At 36.1% G+C, this 14,535-nt stretch overlaps 1 protein-coding gene across 1 annotated transcript in view; it reads right to left on the bottom strand.

Annotated features, from left to right (window-relative positions):
- The window catches only part of LOC149139988 (MADS-box transcription factor 23-like), a 129,367-nt gene extending 115,163 nt beyond the window's left edge, over positions 1–14,204 (bottom strand). Inside the window, exons 1-4 of the mRNA XM_089447803.1 lie at positions 14,127–14,204; positions 1,471–1,532; positions 1,253–1,352; positions 1,122–1,163 (exon numbers count right to left, since the gene is read on the bottom strand). Coding sequence (XP_089303929.1) covers positions 1,122–1,163; positions 1,253–1,352; positions 1,471–1,532; positions 14,127–14,204 — 282 coding nt within the window. The remainder of the gene's footprint in view (positions 1–1,121; positions 1,164–1,252; positions 1,353–1,470; positions 1,533–14,126) is intronic.
- Between the last annotated feature and the right edge of the window lie 331 nt (positions 14,205–14,535).

Below are 14,535 nucleotides of genomic sequence, written 5' to 3'. Positions count from 1 at the left end.
AACTTATATAATAATAAATAATATTATAAACCTAATCTACATTACATTGAATAACCACCATATTTATTTTACTCAACTCTAATGAAACGTTATATCCTATTTACTCTCAAAAAAAAATTTCAACATCGAACAAACCCCTTATAAAACCTTGAATTAATCTAACACTTATTCTTAATATTTCTATTAAATTTAAATATTTATATCAACGCGCTTTACTCAAACTTCTTTACTAAAACTTACTAAATAATATATAATGCTATAATAACCTTAACCTATTCTTCTGTTTCCCTTTATCAAATCAGTTTTAAAAAATTGAATTTATCATCTTTTTAATAACAATGATCTTTATATATCTAAATAAGACTAATGTTTAAATATTTATAGTGTTTTTTAATAATCATGATTTTTGTTGAATTGAGGATTCTGTGATCCATATCAAATTTAAGAGAAATTCTTCGGCATAAATCACAAGATAAAACACTAGTTGGTTCGAAACGCGTCAACAAATGTTTTATCTTGTGATTTATGCCGAAAAATTTCTCTTAAATCATGATTTTTTTAAAATAACATAAACTTAACCTATTCTTCTTTTTCCTCCCCAGTTGATGCCCTTTGTAGATAAGTAATTACTTTAAATATGCATATGATCATATTTTTGTTTGTAATAAAAGTAATAATTTTAAACATATATGACATCATATTTTATAGAGTAGAATAAGACTGTTTTCTCTTTAAAGTTGATGCACTGTGTTTCTTTATAAGTAATCACTTTCTGTTAAGGCATTCTATGCTAAAAGGTTACAATATCTTCCGTGAGTGTTTATCCCAAGAAAATATAATAAATAAAATAATCACTGTAAATATACATATGATCATATTCTACAGAGTAGAAATGCTAAGCTACTGTCGTGGTTTAATGCAAAATCAATGCACAATGCACATGTAATACGACGGGGTTTAGCAGTTTGGATAATGGTTTGATACATAAATTTTTCTGCAGCAGTAACATTTTTTTTTTGCATGTTTATAACGAATAGTACAGAAAGTCTCATTCTTACCTACGAAAATGGTTTTATAACTGAGAAAGTCAAAAGAAATAAAAAACAGTGTGGAGTACTCACCATTCGTTGCGCCCCATCCATTTGTTTCTGAAGCAATTCACGCTGAATAAACAAAATAAAAAATGGTTTATCATAAGTTAATCTTAATATCAAATATCATAACATTCACATAAACAAGCTCTCGTAGCTACCTCTCTGAGGCGAGCAGATCTCAATCCCATTTCAAGTTTTTCCTGCAACTTCTGTAAATTTTCCAATGTGATATCTTCAAGGTCAGAGCCAGTCATTTGCCTGAAACAAACGGTAATGGAAGAAATGAGATAACTATTTCAAAGGATCATATGTAGTTCATCAAAAAAAATTGATGGCAACAAGTAATCAAACTTGAGGAATGATTTATTTCTCTTACCTGCACATACGGTCGAGCTCTTCACATTGCTTTTTCAGCTCTGCCAACTCACTTTGATCTGCCTGATCAAAATTTCTCACATTTCCCGAGTCATGTTAATATTTAAAATCATGCAAGATTCAATTGGACAATTGCTAATAGGTAAGCATAATCAGAGACATCATATAACAATTAAATCCAACTTGAACTATAACCCTTGTGTAACAAAGTTGGTGAAGCTACTGAATTCATATCAACTTAATTAAATTTAAGTATTTGTTTAATGGTTAAGAGTATCTCTTCTTATTTTTTCTTCCTTCTTTCCTCTTTTTTCTTTCTTTCTTTATTTTTTTTTAAATTACAGTTAGAGGTGGGTTATGTACATTCAAATAGGATATGTAAGCTTTAACAGTTTTTAATAGTCAAATCAAATTTCATTGTTTAATAATACTTCATATCATGGAGATTGTCAATTGAGTTGAAACATAGATAGTATAGCTAGCTAGTTGAAATTTCAAGTATAGCTAGTACGTTGAAATATATTTTTCTTGGTAGAAAAACTAATTCTTAAATTAAATTTACATCATGGAAATAATAAAAGTAAATAGAAGATATATTGTGTTGCACATAGTGTTAACCCTTTCTGACCCTACCTTTGGACCCGTATTCCATTCATACACGATTGACAAAGGCCTCTTCAGTCTTTGATGACAACAAGTGCCATTGATGTCAAGGGGGATGTCCAAGATAGTAATAGTTTCGTTCGTGGGCCAAAGAAAGCAATATGATAGCTAGATATCTTGCATGCCTTCATCAAGTGATGTCAAAGGAAGGTTGAAGTTTATTGAGTTTTTTACAAGGTTATGATGCCCTAATGACCCTACAAATAGCATGGTTGGGTAGTCTTGGTCGAGGTCTTTCCAACAATACATCTCACTTTGAAAAACTCCTCATAGATGAGAAGTTATGGCTAGTTGAAGATCAACATCTATTTGAGGGCTTGAAACGGTAATGTAAAAACATAATAACATTAATTCATTAAACATTGCTTAACTTTTGGTAGATCCACAGTGGATGATGTTCAAACTAGCATGTTGTTTAGCAAAGTTAATGTTCGAACATCCTTCCCAGATCGTACAGTGGATACATACCAACATGTGCACTAGTTAACTAGACGCAACCCCGCCATAGTGGCCAATCCCATTATGACACATGGCACAATCTAACTAGACAGAGGTGAGACAATTTCAGTATGATACATGGCATTGTTTGGTTCATAAGATATGATGACATCAACAACCAATGTGACCCCTCTAGTGACTCCCACATGGCATGTCCATATGGAAATGTTCAAATGGTCAATCAACCAAAATAAGGAGACACGTGGCACCCCTCATAGGCTACCACACAACATGATGACAACATGTTGATTTCATCATATAGAGGACCAGTGACCATTGGGACTCAGTCACATACACGGTCATATGGTAGCTTGAGGGGCTAGGCCCAAATGGCCATGGACAAATGTTAAGGCCTTGGTTATGTGCATCGTCATATGGAGCTTAGGAGTTGTGCCTGAAATGCCATAGCACAATGAATAAGGCAACGGTTACTTGGTCGGGCATATGATAATTTGGGGGGTTGAGCCCAAAGGGCCATAGTGCAAACATTAAACGTTTAATATGCATTGGTCATATATCGGCCCATGCAAACTTGGGACCACAACCATATATATATATATATATATATATATATATATATATATATATATAAGATCTTCGTTCAATTGATACATCGGACCATTAATTGAATATCATATGAAGTATTTTCTTTGAGATTCAAATTTTGTTTGTGGAAGTTGTTTTTTCGTCGAACCATAGCCAGTGGTAAAGACTTGTCTACGGAAGTTGCTTGTATTTTTTACGTTGAACTAGAGCTAGTGGCAAGGATTTTTCTATTATATTGTTTATTTTCGAGCCAGTGAGAAAGTCGTAGCCTTGGAGAGCTGGTAACAGTGATCAATTTGTGGTTGTAGCTCTAGAGAGCTAGTAACACTGGTTTGTATTGAGTCCGAGAGCTAGTGATAGTGATAGCGGTATGTGTGTGTGTGTGTGTGTGTGTATATATATATATATATATATATATATATATATCATAAGCCGAAGAGCTGGTAGCAGTAGTATTTTCATATAAGTTGTAGCTCTTAGAGCTAGTGGCAGTGGTCTGTGGAAGTTGTAGCTCCGAGAGCCAATGACAGTGGTCTGTGGAAGTCATAAGAGTCAGTGGTAATTGTCTATTCATGAAAGTTGAGAGCCAATAGCAGTGGTCTGTCTAAGTCATAACTCTAAGATCTAGAGGCAGCCAGTGTTGGCTCCATGAATCGGTGGTAGAGATTGGCCCGTGAAAGTTGTATGAAATATTGATCGGAGGAGTGAGTCCCCAATAGGAACTCTAGCAAGCCAGTGGTAGTGGCCTGTCTATGGAAGTCATTTGTGGTATTTATCATAGGAATGAATCCCCATTGGGGTCAAAATTTGTGTTAAAATATCATGAACCAATGATCAGCCCAGTGTCAATTTTATGATGGAAGCTTGATGAGCCAGTGCAACCTTCTTTAATCAAAAGAATGAGTCCTCACTGAGAAGATTTCTGAGTTGGTGGTTGTGATCGGTTGGTCTGAGAATTGGTCCTTGTCAACACATCACTTAGATGATCCTTACCAATGTTGGTTATAAGTTCTCGGATTATACATATATCTCCACTTGTCACACTCTAAAACTCATAGCTCAGATTATTTTCTTGTGCGTGTTGATTTCGTTCGCAAAGGTGGTGGGTTCAAGTATGACTAGACTTGATCAAATTATTTTGTAGAAGGTTTATTAGCACATTTGGTTTATTCATTTTGTTAAACAGTTACAAATTTTCATTGACCGCAAAATGGTTTTTTTGTAAAATGCGCTCAGAATAACCCATTTTGCAGCATGGTTAATATTTGTATGGTGTTGATATGGTTTTAAAAAAAAATGGTTTTGGGGCTCATTATTGGTCCAAATTGGATTCCGAAAGAAGCATGTTGATCAGGGTTCACTGATGAACAACCCTAGAGACATGAAGATTCAGGTTAATGTGTTTTTGATTATCAAAATCCATCCTATGTGTTTTGAGAACTCATGAGAAGGTTGTAGTTGATGTTGAAACGTAGGTTCTAAGAAGGGTTTTATGTGACTAGATTGATGAACAAGTTGGAGAAAGAGTTTAGAAAAGGTATGAAAATCGTATGATAGCACCGATTTATTCAATTTGAAGATTTATATTGTATGAAGAGCAAGTGTTTGAAATATTTTAAAAAGAGGTCCAAAAGAAGTTGGAGGGAGAGGTGGGTTTCTCCACTAAGGTCGGTGACTCAATCAGGTTGCAGCCAAAATCAAGTCAAAGCTTTTTCACCATCGAGATTGGTGCCTCAATCAAGTTGGAGCCTAGAAATATTCAAAGCTTGCTCATCATCAAGGTTGTTGCCTCAATCAAATTAGAGCCTAGATCAAGCCGAAGCTTGCTCATCATCGAGGTTGGTGCCTCAATTAGGTTGTAGTCTAAAGTGAGTTGTTGTTTGCACATTTTTTAGGTTTGTGCCTCAATTAAGTTATAGTTGTAGAAAATCTAACTGTAGGTTAACCCGATAGTGCAATATAAATTAAAGCAGAATACTATAACCTACTTCTACTATCAATTTGCGGAAGCTTAAAGATCGAGATAAACAATATAACTAGAAGAAGAAGAATCAATGCACAATACACATGAGAATACTTTGGGGAAAGCCTCAGCTAAAAACCCCACTATCTGTATTATCATACAAGGTGGAAATACATAGGAATTATACAAAGCCTTAGCTCTCACAGCTAGCCAACTCTCAGTACAATCCTCATAGATGCTCACAGAGAATCTTGGCTTCTCACAAGCCTTCCTCTTTGCCCTCCAAGCTCTTATTTCCTTGTGTTGTTCCTCTGAGATGACCTCCTTCAACCAAGTGGAAAAACTTGATTTACCAAGTGGATGGTCTCTTGATCTCACACACTGTCAGAATTGCACAATCCTCAAGGAATGATTCCTTCTGCATGCATGATTTTTCTTTATAAGAAAACACATGCAACTAATAGTAAATTTTCCTTGGCATTTAACTTAACTGGGTATTTCTCAGAATAGACATGCATGAGTTTCTGATGAAGGAATATTCAGTTAACTGGAGTACACTAGTTGAGTGCATGCATGCATCAATTGACTGATAACTCTCTATTAGTTCCTCAAACAGTTTGGAACTAATTTAACTGGACTTAACTCAGTAAACTGAGTAAACTAATTACGACTCAAATATAACTCAATCTTATCTCCTTAATTTAAGGCTTATCTCCTTAATTTAAGGGATAACTCTTGCATGACTTCAGAAAGACTTCTAACTTGAATTTCTCCAACTAATTAAGTCAAAATAACTTAATTAATTATTTCCAAGTAGTTGTTAAGACTAAATTCGATTTTTATTCACAATTTATTTCAAGGACAAATTAAATTGGAATATTCTTGTTGCCACATTTCAACACTCCCTCTCAACAAGAAAGGGATTATCTGCTAACCCAATCCTGTCTCTATGGAACTTGAATTTACACTTTGACAATGCCTTTGTCAAAATGTCAGCATCTTGCTCCTCTGTCAAAATATACTGCAGCAACATGATCCTCCCATCATTAGCAGCTTGCTTTACCTTGTAAATCCAACGAGAACTCACAACTGACTTGTTCTCTAGTCTCGGAACCACGTCCCAAACATTGTTACGAACTATGGAGTCATACTCCTCCACCATAGCATCAACCCAAATCGACTGCTGCACTGCTTCCTCAAAGGAAGATGGCTCGGTCTCAACACATTCCCCAGCAAGGGCCATGTATCCAGTGTACCTCTCAGGTGACCTCCTCTGTCTGCGCTGAGAAGATGGTGCTCCCACATTCTCTCTCGCATCCTTCAACAATCTGTTAGCTTCTCTTGTGCGCTTCCGTCCATCTCTGGAAGACTCTGCTTAAGTGGATGTCTCCACTCTTGGAACCTCTGCATGCAGCTGCTCTGCATCAGTCTGAGACTCTTCCTCCTTAGGAACCGACAGTTCCTCCACAGCATGTAGTTGGAGCTCCCTCTCAAGGGAAACTCACATGGCCTTCTGCTCATCAAACTTGAGATCTCTGCGAACCACTATCCTCTGACTGGTAGGAAAGTACACCTGATAGTTGTGAGGTGTATTAGTGTACCCCACAAGTATCCCCAACTCTATTGTCGGCTCAAGATTCTTCCGTGCATCCTTTGTCACGTGGTAATATGCCGATGAGCCAAAGATCCTGAAATGACCCACATTTGGTCTCTTACCAGAGAAAGCTTCCTCTGGTGTCTTCATCCCAAGTATGATACAGGCTTCTATTCTACAAATAGACCATTGTGTTGCATGCCTCAGCCCACAAGTGAAGTGGTAGGCCTTGGTCATGCAGCATCACCCGTGACGCCCCTACAATAGTTATGTTCTTCCTCTCAGCCACCCCATTCTACTGTGGGTTATGAGGTGTCGTCAACTCTCATTTAATTCCTTTCGCTGCACAGAAGTCCTTAAACTATTGAGAGACTTATTCTCCACCATTGTCGCTTCTCAAGGCCTTGATCTTCTTCGTTGATTCTTTCTTGACCAAAGCTTTGAACTCACGAAACTTTGAGAAGGTTTGGTCCTTCTTCTACATGAAATAAATCCAGCATTTATGACAATAATCATCAATGAAAATCACAAAATACCTTTGCTTCGCAGTGGATTCCGTCGAGAACGGTTGACACACATCAGTATGAACTCACTCTAAGATAGCCTTCACTCGACTGTCTCGATCATGAAAGGAAGACTTGGTGTACTTTCGCAAGGTACAACCTTTGCATGTGTCAACTTGCTCAATTTTACCTTTGGGAAGTTCTGTAGATATCTGTTGCATTATCCTCAAAGCCCCATGATGCAAATGGCCCAACCGTCTGTGCCACAACTCGCCAATGTCTTGGCTTTGCACCAATCCTGCTTTCGTACTCAATGTTGTGCAATCATCTACCTCTAGTTTATAGAGATTCTTCACCTGAATCCCTATCCTCTTGGTCTGACCCATGGCTATGTGTCTTAGGAACACCTTTCCTTTACTAAAGACAACATCATAGCCTTTGTCCTCCAACATCATGACCGATACCAAGTTCTTCTTCAGTCCATGCACATACTTCACATCTGTCAAGGTGATAGGAGCTCCATGCTCCCTCTAAAAAGCAATCATGCCCACTCCTGAAACACTATACCTTCCGTCATCACCCATCTCTATGTGCATCTTGAGGTCTTTCTCCTCCAAGGCACTGAATAAACTTTTATCGCCGGTCATGTGGAATGAGGCTCCACTGTCAAGATACTAGACACAACCCATCATCAATGACACCATGCATGTGATGAGGGTAAAGTCCATTTCGAACTGAGAGGCTAATGCCTCACCTTCCGATCCTTCCGAGGATCCCTTCTTGGACTTCTTCGATGGGAAATTAGTCGCATAATGTCCCATCTCGTGACAATTAAAGCATATCGCTTTAGACTTGTCACCCTTCTTCCCTCCATGAGAATAATTCGATTTGGAATGGGAAGCCTCCCCTTCCCTTTCCTTGCCTTACTTGCTAAGGCCATATTTTCTTCATCATCATCCTTGGATGAAGAACCATCTCATTTTCTCCTCCTAATCTCCTCCTGCATGAGATCCGACCACAGTCGTTCCCAATCCGGTAGTTTCTTCCTTCCATTCATAGAGTCCTGGTAGCTATTCCAACTCTTTGGAAGGCCAAGGAGAGCGAGGCTCACCATATCTTCATCGATAATAGTTATTCCCACACTGCCAAGCTCATCTCTACAAGTGGTGAGCTTGTTCAGATATGTGTAAATAGTATCACCCTTCTCCATCTTGATTCTTCAAAGCTTATCCTTGAGCGCCAATTTCCTATGGTCGCTATTGTTCTAGTAAAGGTCCTTCAATGTCTTCCACATTTAAAATGGAGTATCCTTCCCATGGAGACTCGAGACAATATGGTCTGGAACTCCCTCAAGGATGATTTGTCTCACCTTCACCACACACTTCTTCCACTCAGCCAATTGTTGTGCATTAGTTGAAGTTGGCTCTGGGATTTCTTGATCAATGAATTCCTTCAAGCCATTGTCTTCTAATATAGCCTCCATTCTATCTTTCCACGCTATGTAATTCGAGCTACCTTCCAAAGCATACATAGAACTCCATTGGCCAACCTTGAAGTATGATATAAATTTGATTTGCACTTGCAACCCCGAACTTCAAACTTCGAATTCTCTTCTCAGTATAATGCTCACAGCTCCGATAAACTTGGCTCTGATACCATGTAGAAAATTCTCTACAAATCCAGCTCTGATACCATGTAGAAAATCTGACTGTAGGTTAACCCGATAATGCAATATAAATCAAAGCAGAATACTATAACCGAATTCTACTATCAATTTGTGGAAGGTTAAAGATCGAGCTGAACAATATAACTAGAAGAAGAATAATCAATGCACAATACACATGAGAATAATTTGGGGAAAGCCTCAGCTAAAAACCCCACTATATGTATTATCATACAAGGTGGAAATACATAGGAATTATACAAAGCCTTAGCTCTCACAGCTAGCCAGCTCTCAGTACAATCCTCATAGATGCTCACAAGCAATCTTGGCTTCTCACAAGCCTTCCTCTCTATCATCCAAGCTCCTATTTCCTTGCGTTGTTCCTCTGGGATGATCTCCTTCAACCAAGTGGAAAAACTCGATTTACTAAGTGGATGATCTCTTGATCTCACACACTGTCAAAACTGTGCAATCCTCAAGAAATGATTCCTTCTACATGCATGAGTTTTCTTTATAAGAAAACACATGCAACTGATAGTACACTATCCTTGACATTTAACTTAACTGGGTCTTTATCAAAATAGATATGCATGAGTTTATGATGAGGGAATCTTCAGTTAATTGGAGTACACTAGTTGAGTGCATGCATGCATCAACTGGCTATTAACTCTCTTTTAGTTCCTCAAATAGTTTGGAACTAATTTAACTGGACTTAACTCAATAAACTAAGTTAACTAATTACAACTCAAACATAACTCAATCTTATCTCCTTAATTTAAGGGATAACTCTTGCATGACTTCAGAAAGACTTCTAACTTGAATTTCTCCAACTAATTAAGTCAAAATAACTTAATTAATTATTTCCAAGTAGCTGTCAAGACTAAATTTGATTTTAATTCACAATTTAATTCAAGGACAAATTAAATTGGAATATTCTTGTTGCCACATTTCAACAGTAGCCTACTGCAAGTAGCAACTCTCATATATTGGAGGTGGGTGCTTCTAGCAGGTTGAGGCCTACAAATCTATGTAATGAATTGAAGAAAAGAAGAAGAAGAATTTGTCGTTCCCCCATATGTGTTTCTATGTAAAATTTGGTGTCTCATTTTAATGATGTGATGGCTTTCTAATTTATTGTTGATGTGATGATAGATTCATGATGTATTGTTCTTCATTGGTATGTCGCAAATGGTTATGTTTCATTGTTATATAATTGTTTATTTATGAAAAATTGTGAAATGGTAAAATTGTTACCACATTGATTCACCCCTCCTCTTAGTGTGATCTTTGGTCCAACAAAATGACATGACGTAAGAATAAATAATAATATTAAAATATAATAGTAAGTGAATATTAAAATAGAAATTAAAAAATGTATGTATCAATGTGAGGATATGATAATAGAAGAAATGAGAGTGTAGAGCTTCCATAGAATTTTGGTATATATGGTGATTTAATGGCTTGAAGATAGTAATATTTTAGCATGTGTAAGTATTCATATTGTCTTAGAAGCATTGAATGTGGCCTAGATAGCCTAACATGCAAAGAATAATTTTGCAATAAGGTGACACATGATAGCCTTCCTTAATTTTACCTTATTCTACATAATATTCTCTCTAAACCTATGACTTATGATGGCAGCTAAGGGTCCCTAAAAGTTCATTCCAAAGATACACCAAGGAATAATGATGACCCTCTCCTGAAACCTAATATTGAAGTTTCTTATGTTGAGTATGATTGTTTCTATGATTTAATTTTAGTAGGTTCCATTTTGTGATACTTTGTGGGTTAAGGGCCTCTCAAAGAAATTACCAAGCACTAGATCAATAGGACTTAGGAGCCTTAACCTAGAAATGTGTCCACACGTGCAACCTAACCAAGGGGTTTTCTTGTTCTAGTTAGTAACCCTACACATGTCTAAGAAGTTTGAGGGTTCGACCCATGGATTTTCAAGAGCACTTTGCTAGTCCTAAACTAGTGTTATCCTAACTTTTGACTAACTGTGAAGGCCAAATGACCTACCAAGTCTAGATAGACTTCAACGGCTCACCCATGCAATTTTGGCCGACTATCGAATGCATTGTCACCCCTCTAGGATAAGTCATTTATGAATAGCCCAAAAAAAATTAGCCCCATGTTATAGGACCACATTTGTGTAAGAGTCATCTTCTTCAAGTATCAAGGAATTTTTCTACATTCAAGTTGGTAGCCATATCCATCACTAACCAGTCTAGTACATTAACCTTCACAATACTTACTTTAATTTTTAAATCCATGATTGTCTATTCCAAGATATTATTCACTCATGACCTAGAAAAATGTTACGGCAACTTCGCCCACTCGAACAACCCTCACCATGCAAGCTTTTCAAGCTCTCATAGTGAGTAACAACACTTGGATGAAAGTCATGTAGAAGGAGAAAAGGGACCATGTGGCCAAAATCCAACCTACAAAGGTCACATATACTTACTTGTTGGTTGCTAACTTGCCTCTTCTATGACCAAATCTAGCCATTAGGTACCTCCAATGCTTCTAAGGCCTCTTTAGAGAGCTATCAAAGGAGAGTACACAATGATCACTCTTTCTCATCACTATTGCTCTTACAATTGTAGGGAATTAAAGATACACAAGAGATCATTATCCATTCCAAACATCATATGAAAACCATCAGGGAACACTTATTTTCTAGTAGTCTTGAGATATGTAATGCAATTGGCTCTCTAAGTATCTTTGAGGATAATGAAATGGAACTGCTAGACATTAGTTACTAATGAAAGTGACATATTGGAACGTCTAGGGCATCAACAAGCTTGACAAACAACACATTATTCACCAAGTAATGATGTCATTGGGCAGGACAAACATTCTTTATATATAAGAAGTCAAAATTGTGGGTTTTGTGTTTTGTATTTCCCTATCAATTATTTAGATGGAGGTAATTTGTTTTTTCGCTTTGATCATAGTGAATGGAAAAGTGGGGTCTTTATCCTTGTTTCTTCTTAATTGGTTAACAATGTCATGGGTGTGATGCAGACCATAATGATTGTCTTGTATGGATTTTTCTCAATTTAGAAGGTATGATTTTAGGATTAGCCAATGTATATGACTTTCATGATGTTTAAGAGGATTCAACCTTTTAGCATTATATGGTTGATTACCCCCCTAATACCCCTTGGATTATAGTTATTGAATTTAACATGGTGGAATATGAAGACCATTGTAATCAAATCGACACTTCATGTGCACCTCCAAGCTTGAAAGAGAGCAACCTGACTTGCTCTGAAAGTTTTCCATGGGATTTTGAACCCTAACCATAAGAGGAAAAATGATTCATAAAAGCTTTAGTTCACTTTAACCAACTTCTACAAACGTATTGAGAAGATTATTAATGGCTAGATAGGGCTATTTTTTTTTGCATGGCTACCTTTTTTTTAATCCATTTGGGAGCCATAATCATGTCCATATGGAGGGCACTTCTACTCATTCTCACTGCCAACCCATTTTGGTTTCTATATCTTGGGGAGTTGAGAAAACTTGCATGGCTTGAACTTGTTACATTCTAAATGTTTCCCACCCCATAAGCCCTAGATGTTCAATCTACATCCCTAATATGTAAAACTTAATATCCCAACCATGCAAGGGCTCTAGGTAGATCACCTATTAAAAGGTGCCAACTCCAACATGGTAGCATTTTTTCGGGGCTACGAGTGGCATATTTCTAAAATACATTAGGAACAAAACTATACTATGTGTAGAAAGTTCAAAGGAATCATATAAGGGTTATAATGGATGGTCAAAGAAAACTAGGGTGGTTAGGTTATGTCATCTACTATATGTTGAATATGTTTGTCGAGTAAGAGGGATACAATTATGTGTATAGAGACACTAGATCAAGTAGGGAAACATGCCAACCAAATCCTTTTCGAAATCCCTAGTCACCAAATAAGTCAAGGAAACCATATTCTCCCTCAAAACCTCCTTAGCTTAGATGATGAAGTAAGAGGTGATTGAACATGAGATTTTGGGAACTACCAAAGGGTTTTACAACCCTAGGGTATATCCTTAGAGCTACGAGAGAGCATCCAAAAAATTATTGATGTGGTTCCCTCTAAGATTTTTGATGAAAAATAAAGGGCTTTTGACTTAACACTAGCCTTCTATGAGCTAGCCTTGATATGGTAGAGGAACCTTGAGATCATCACCAACTATTGACATATTACTCTACTCAACACTTTGCAAAAATTCTTGGCCAGAGCCCTTGCACTATGGTTGAAGCCCATTTTTCCTTAAATCAACTACCTTAAGTGGACAAGGTTCATCCAAGCATGATACAATCTTCATAATGTTATTATTGTTTGGGAGGGCATGAAATGGACATGTTCTTCTAGCCTATAGGTTCTATTCATCAAAAATTACTTTGAAAAGACATATGACTAGGTTGAGTGGCCCTTCATTCTAGGGGTACTAAAGGCTTAGAGGTTTGCTCCAACATTCATCAATAATGTAGAAACCCTATGTTCTAATGCATAACCTATCTATTTATCAATAAGTGTGATTTTGAGGAGATAGATTCTTTCGATCCATTTGACAAGAATAGTTGAATCCTTAAGCCACTTATTTAATTCTTGAGTGGCTCTAGGCCACATTTGGGGAATCAACCTTCCTAGACATGAAGAGCAGAACTTGTCAAGTGGCATTTCATAGGTGGCTCTTTAATAATCATTAATGAGGATGAATGGTGTTAGCAAAATATAATTTCCTTAATATGTTTTGTGTTTCTTTTGTCTCTAACATTTAATGAGTCAAAACCAAATTATATTAACAAATTCAATAACCAACATAAGTTTAACTTAATTCACTAAATTAGACTTGGCCTAAACCAATTCTCTTTCTTATTCTTTTTGTTACTTAAATTCTAATACAAGGTGTCTTAGATTTTTCTTACTCCAATATATAGGTGTCTTAGATTTTTCATATTCCAATATAATTCCCTTTATTGTTGGTAAAGGTTGCACTAAAAGCTTAATTTTTAAAGTAAAACTTGTAAATATAATGTATTAATAAAATATTTTAAGAAAATTATTAAAAAAATTAAATTATATATATATAAAATAGAAAAATGAAAAAATATGTTAAAAATGAATTTTCCCCTTCCTTCAATACTTTTTAAATCTCTTTTTCTCTTTGGTCACTTTAGAAATTTTATAGTTAAGAAAGTAAGACTTACACGAGCTTCCAATTGAAAAGGAGCTCCACTTTCACTTTCGTTTGAAAAATTCATATACCTCGCAACGATCTTCTTCATGCTGCATATGGTGCATATACAAGTACATTAGTAATGGATTTTCCCAAGGTACAAGCCTCTTAAATAATTATATAACCTTTTTATAAATTAAATAAAGGAATCTACAATTTTCACTAATCACTTAAATCAATATGATAATTTATAAAATTATATAGTTCATTAATAAATTTGTGTGAATAATGTTAGAAATAAATAAATTAATGTAATGAAAGTAAGTTTAAAAGTAAATATGTGCATTTGAAGGATGGTATAATTTATTGAATTAAGGGTGTAATGCAAATTTTCACCTTTGTGATTGAGAGATGAAAATAAAAGTTTTGTGTTTAATCTT

This window comes from Pinus tabuliformis, chromosome X (genome assembly GCF_031772625.1).
Source record: "Pinus tabuliformis cultivar Carrire ecotype Pingquan chromosome X, CPIR1, whole genome shotgun sequence".
NCBI lineage: Eukaryota > Viridiplantae > Streptophyta > Pinopsida > Pinales > Pinaceae > Pinus > Pinus tabuliformis.
The sequence above is the reverse complement of the archived record's forward strand: the minus strand, read 5'-3'. Positions and strand labels throughout refer to the sequence as shown.